This window comes from Austrofundulus limnaeus, unplaced genomic scaffold, assembly GCF_001266775.1.
Source record: "Austrofundulus limnaeus strain Quisiro unplaced genomic scaffold, Austrofundulus_limnaeus-1.0 Scaffold65, whole genome shotgun sequence".
Lineage (NCBI taxonomy): Eukaryota > Metazoa > Chordata > Actinopteri > Cyprinodontiformes > Rivulidae > Austrofundulus > Austrofundulus limnaeus.
Window position 1 is genome coordinate 1,433,620 of NW_013952467.1, and position 6,195 is coordinate 1,439,814.

At 42.3% G+C, this 6,195-nt stretch overlaps 1 protein-coding gene across 2 annotated transcripts in view; it reads right to left on the bottom strand.

The window, feature by feature from the left end:
• Positions 1 to 3,067: 3,067 nt before the first annotated feature.
• Positions 3,068 to 6,195, bottom strand: part of proza (protein Z, vitamin K-dependent plasma glycoprotein a) — a 4,665-nt gene continuing 1,537 nt past the window's right edge. For both annotated transcript variants that reach the window (XM_014010112.1, XM_014010111.1), the window contains exons 2-9: positions 5,722 to 5,850; positions 5,421 to 5,569; positions 5,298 to 5,322; positions 5,097 to 5,210; positions 4,860 to 4,994; positions 4,567 to 4,667; positions 4,376 to 4,493; positions 3,068 to 3,951 (exon numbers count right to left, since the gene is read on the bottom strand). In XM_014010112.1, coding sequence (XP_013865566.1) covers positions 3,413 to 3,951; positions 4,376 to 4,493; positions 4,567 to 4,667; positions 4,860 to 4,994; positions 5,097 to 5,210; positions 5,298 to 5,322; positions 5,421 to 5,569; positions 5,722 to 5,800 — 1,260 coding nt within the window. In that variant the 5' untranslated portion in view covers positions 5,801 to 5,850 and the 3' untranslated portion in view covers positions 3,068 to 3,412. The remainder of the gene's footprint in view (positions 3,952 to 4,375; positions 4,494 to 4,566; positions 4,668 to 4,859; positions 4,995 to 5,096; positions 5,211 to 5,297; positions 5,323 to 5,420; positions 5,570 to 5,721; positions 5,851 to 6,195) is intronic.

The window sequence follows — 6,195 nt, forward strand, 5'->3', positions numbered from 1 at the left end:
TTGGGACCAGAAACGACTCTGGGAGGTGTCTTTAAGCCGAACTTCCTCATCACGGAGCACACCTCCCCACCCCACACACCCGCCCATGACTCCTGCAGGCTCTCGGCAGTAACAGAGCAAAGTGAAAGTGAAACTTAACCTGTCTGCTGCTCTTAACACTACTGCTCACTCAGTGAAACTCTTTTCATATTCAAAATACCTTTGAGGAAATGTGTTTTCAGAAGCAGAGGCCAATTTCAAGGCGTTTAGAAGAGGAAGTGATGAGAAGATAAGTTTATTTTCTATTTAAACATAAAAACAGCATTTTAATAACAACTAAAGGTGACATAGATACTTTATTATGGTATAGTATTTAAATGTATGCCTGAGAAACACATAATATTGCCCCTTTAATGTATCCATCCATCCATTATCTATACCCACTTTACAGGACCACACATAGAGACAAACAACCATTCACTCTCTCACTCACACCTAGGGACAATTTAGAGTTATCAATTAACCTAACAGTCATGTTTTTGGTCCGTGGGAGGAAGCCGGTGTACCCAGAGAAAACCCACGCATGCATGGAGAGACCATGCAAACTCTACCCAGAAAGGTCTCCGGGACGAGATTCGATCCAGCAACTTTCTTGCTGAGAGACATCAGCTCTACTAACAGAGACACCTTTTATGTATTGGTACATATATTTGTGCAAATATGTGCAAATATGTATAAAAGTTCCAAGTTTAAAACGGTTCCACAAAGATCCATCAGTCCATCCATGCCAATCCACAGCTTCTTTCCTGCGACAGCATCACAAGCAGACTGCCAGGCTGCTTCTCATCTGCAGGCTTTTCTATCACTGCATCTCAGCACTTTCGCAGTTTGTCAAACATCTCTCACTCAGCCCCTTTTTCTTCCTCTCAGCACTCCCATCACATCCTCGCCTCCGCGTTTGCTCAGATTTGAGGTTTGGCTCAGGGAATCAAAAACCCGTGCAGTGATGGTTTTCTTACAGGTAAAGTTTCATCACTTTGTGCTAACCTCAACCCGTATAACATTGATCATATAAATAAAACAAGCAGAACGAAGGAATGGGACCATCCTGTGGACAGGAGCTTTTAATGAATCTCTGCTGGACGGCCCAGGAAAGAAGCACAGCCATTTCTGAGAGCAAGGAGCCATCTCCTTGGTGAGTACCATGGCAACAGCCTAACGTGGGCCCCAGCTTTTCCTGAGATGTTCTTTTCAAGCTCTTGGTCTAAAGTGGCAGGCCAGTTGTTTTTTTTTTTTTTTTTTTTTTTTTTTGTTAGATGATGTCTATTGCTCTCTCTGTGCCATTCTTCTGTTTTCTCCTTTTCTCTGCCTGCCTGACATGGTCCTGGCCTTGTTCAGCAGTGAGGCTGTGAGAAGACCGCTGGGGGCGAGCATCCGTGGGAAAATGTTGCCAGACAACATGGTGGTATGTGACAGGGAGGGACAGCTATTATATCYCCTGTGTGTGGGGCAAAAGGGGAAACTATTATAATGCATATACTACCTAATCTGATCATAGACTGTAACCACGTTATATAACTGTTTTTGTAAACAAGAACCTTTCATTCTCTTAGACCAACTTGTCTAACTCACTAACTTCAGGCGTTTGTTCTCGTTTATCAGTTATACTTTTRCTTTTGTTTACCATCATGAAACACCCATCATAGACMTGATGTTAGGGACTGAAAACATGTCTTCCTGCAGGGTATTTATGAGTGGTCTGGACCCTTCATACATCTTTCATCTTTGCCTTTTGGCAGAAGATGCAAAGTCCCCAAATGTGAACTGAATTATTTWATGTTTTTGATCAAATTTTGCTAAAATCTGCTGCTACTCCAAACTTCCTTATCCCCTATATCTCCTATATTTTGTATATTTATGTTTCTATTTTTTACTTACTCTATTCTACTTGTTCTATCTTTTTTTATCCATTGTATCTGTATTTAAATTGCTTCTGGGTGTAACTGGACCGTGAGAATACAAATTTCGTTCTACCTCATGTATCACATGTGATGCGAATGACAATAAAGTCTCCTTGAAAAGTCTAAATAACGTCTCCTAAAGCTTGCATTATGCTTCCTGGAAATGTGCAGTAGCCTATACCTTACTGGTGAATTATGTTTGTTGGTTTCAGAACTGATTAACATTTAGTGCCAACTCAATTAGAAATGACGACCACAGCTAATCAAACTTAGTCAACACAAAAATACAAACTCAGTCAGTTTTATTGACCAGTTCCATGTCATAGGAACTACAATATAGCATAGCTTGCTATCCTAACGTAAATTAGCGAAAAMAAATACTAAACTAAAAAGAAAGCATGTTCAATTACAAACTTGTCCTCAGCTTCAGCCCCACAGACATCATTGTGCGCTCACCAATACACAGCATGGCATTTCAGAGCCTCAGTCGAATTATAGGTTCTGATCTAATCAAACCCCAGTCAAATACAGGGTCAATAAGTCAGGCAGACTCAACCAACACAAGCCAAATAAACAACCCCCCTGCATCTGTACTGTCACAGCTACAGGAGGCTGGCAGGCGAAGCAGGAATATATTTCCTTCAGTTATTTATCTGACTTTAGGACTGGTTCATGTTCTGATTTAGCTCCTCGATCTGTTTATAGCATTTCATGCTTTATTATCCGACTCTGAGATAAAAAGTACTGCAGACAGGAATTTATCGATCCATAATTTCCTTGTCACTTACAAACCCCCCATAGATCAAATGCTTAATTTATCATTAATATTGACATTTTCACTGTGTGGCAGTTGCTCCCTCATTCAATTATGTTAGTTTATTGTAGATGAAACTAGAGGTTGTAAAGTAGGTGGGGGGGTTTGGTCAGTATTCCTAGGTTGCTGCTTTGCAACTTTCTTTAAAGGCAATTTTATGTATTATTACATGCCTTAATATCCATGTTTTGTTATTGACAGTCTTCACATGTATGTTTTGCCCATAAATGATCAAATAAATACATTTTCCCTCCATATTCCCTATAAATGTTCCTTTATGGCATTCTAAAACAATGACAGAAGCGACAAAATCTGTGGTTTTATGGTTTAATACAATCACAGAACAATGATTAAAATGAGTTTAAGGTGCACATCACTCTGTACAGATAAATTTWAAAAAAAGATTAAAATAATATCACTTGAGCTTTGTTAGATAGTATGATCATGTCACAAACACATGCTGAAGGAGCTTCACTACTGACGTTAACAGAGAGCCACCCTGTGGATAAATGAGTAAGTATACAAATAGGATTGTTGATGTCTTCTAAAAAACACACAAAAAGCTAATGATGAGCCTGAGCTAAAAYAGAGAAAATGTTCAACAGATTCTCTTGTTTTAGTTGTAATTTACTCGCACTCCTCCACGTGACTTCTCTACCTAACGTGAGCCCATGACTGACTGCAGCCAGCTGAGGTGGCGCGACACTTTTTGGAAGACGTAACCGTTGCTGCAGCTGACCCCCTCCGGCTGGCTCACCACCCCAGTGAGGAAGAACACATCCCTGTACAGGGTGAGCAGGGGGCTACCGGAGTTCATGGTACAGTCCTCGTTGGTCCGTGGGACRGTGCAGCCCATTCTGTTGGTCATCAGCGTGGGGAATGTTTCCACACACTGTGGCAGCTGTCTGTACTGCAGGTGGTTCAGAGTGAGCGAGCCCTTGAAAACTTGCTCCTGTTCGGAGGTTTTCCAGCCAGTGACAAAAGCTGGGAGGTCTCCCGACATCAAGATGCTCTCTGCAAAGTCCCTCTCAGGCAAACAGGCAGCAACTCTGGTTCTCTTAAAGATGATGCGGTCGCGAAGTTCTATCACGGCCAGGTCATTTTCAGCARGGCCCTCCACGTAACGAGGGTGGACGTGAATTAACTTTGGGTACAGCGTCTGCTCATCATAGTCGCTGCTGCTGATGCTGCGTTTACCTGAGGAGGAGCAGGAAAGGACAGATGACGCCGGCATGAGGGAACAGCTGACTCTTTAGTTCTTTGTGTTGTGCAGTGTTATACCTGCATTTAGATCACGTTGTAATTTGCTTAATAAAGTAAACCTAAACACATTTTATGTTTTTTCCATAAATTCCTGGGTGAAGTTCTAATTCAGGAAAAAAAAGGAAAAAGAAAAACTGTTGAGGTATTTCAACAAAAGTGTGGAGCAGCACTCCGAGCAGCGCTTCTTTCTGCGTGTCATTTTGCTGAAAATGATCTGTTCCCTGAAGCCGGTTGTTAAATTAGCAAGATGCACGGCTTTGATGAGCAGCTGCTCTGATCCTACCGACCACGTGAACATGATGTAATCACCGATCCACTGTCTCACGTCGTATTGAAGTATAAAATAAGCTTTACTCACCAACTGTAACCTGAAAGGAGCTGTGTTTGTTGGCACACCGAGCTGAAGTCAGGACCAGGTTCTCCTTCAGGATGACTCCGCTACAGAAACCTGCAGATCCTGACGTCTTCAGCAACGCCTGCAAACAGGATGAACACGTTGTTAGGAAGAGGAGAAAGCGCAATGTGCAACGTGGGAGTGTTACTTCCTACCTGCCAAGGACACATTGTGGTTGTACAAATTAATCTTTCATAGTTTCTTTCACTGTTGCTGGACTGTCTGAAATTGTCCACCTTACCACAAGGGAATGAGACTAAGAAGGAAACATCATACATAAGGAATATATCTATGGTGTTAGCAAAAGAGTTCATTAACTACTAAATGAATTTCAAATAAAAGAGCTGTTTTAAAGAGCACAAACAGGAGAGGCAGTGGGCATACTGAAAATTAAAAAATAAAAATGAGTTCCCTGGAAATGTTGCTTTAACCATCATAATAAACATACCTGCTGGCTCACAGGTGTCCTTGTTCGTCCGGCTGAGCTTCCATCCACGAGCGCAGGAGCACTCGTAAGACGTGTAGCCTGGTTTGCAGAACTGCGAGCAGCCCTTGTTCTTTTCCAGAGTGCAAAGAGTCTCGTCTGCATCGTAAAACAGTTGGAGATGTGATAAAATGTGCACAGCAATAAAACATTTAAATAAATGATGATGTTGACATGCAGCCTGCCCTGAGTCCATTTAACCTTTTTCACAGTGGACCCCAGTGAAACCCGACTTGCAGACGCAGTCGTAGCCTCCCACGCTGTCTGAACACATGGCTCCGTTCTTGCAGGGTTTCTCTGCACACTGATCTCCATCTTAACAAAGAACAAGTCTTATGAGAAGATGGAGTGCACCACTAATGAGTGTACAGTGATGGGGAGTGCTCTTAATGGAAAACTCACCAATGTAAACCGACCAGAAAATATCCTGGAAGAGAAAATGCACGAGTGAATAAACGCAGCTGCACAGCGGCTTCTTCAGTCAATTATTAAACAGAGGGATGGGAGAAGCAAACTRCAGCTCACCGTGCGGTACGAGTCCTGGAAATACTTTCTGGCCTCCTCATAGGAACACACCCTCTCCATGCAAGCCTGCTCCAGGGTGGAGGATGGGGTTCCCACATTCCTCTTCTGACGGGAGATCAACGAGGTGGCCTGCTGCTTCTCCAGAAACACTAATGGAGCAGATAAACATTTAAAAATTACATTGTCACATTGCTTTTTTTTCTTGCATTACATACATTGCCAAGTTTTATCCTAAACATGACATCACACTGATCTTTATCTGTCCACTCTTTTTTCCCCTCCCTCATGAACACAAACTCACCTGTCTGGGGACTATGAATAGCTGCTGTCATCCCAGCAAACAGAGGCAGAAGTGCAGCAAATGTGATCGAAGTATTCATGGTGACACTGAAGCATCAGAGGTCACCASTGCAGGGTTCAATGTGTGTTTCTAGGAAGAGTATAAGAACAGTGAAGGTATGATGTGAATAGCAATAGCATATAGCTAATTTTTATTTAAAATCTAATTATTAATAGCCTAAACCTAATTACCGCCTGCTGCAACATGTCTTTATTTGTTTGTCTGACCCCTGGGGTCAACCCAGGGGCAATGCAAGTGTGCCCCTCGTTGTTCAGGTATATTCAAGCATTGCACATGACAGCCTGCATAACTTAAATGGTGGATGATTTTATGAAATATGTCAGCACACACACACACACAAAAAAAACACTAACTGAACCATTTGGAACTGAAGAGGTGGGTGAGAGAGAGAGAGAGAGAGAGAGAGAGAGAGAG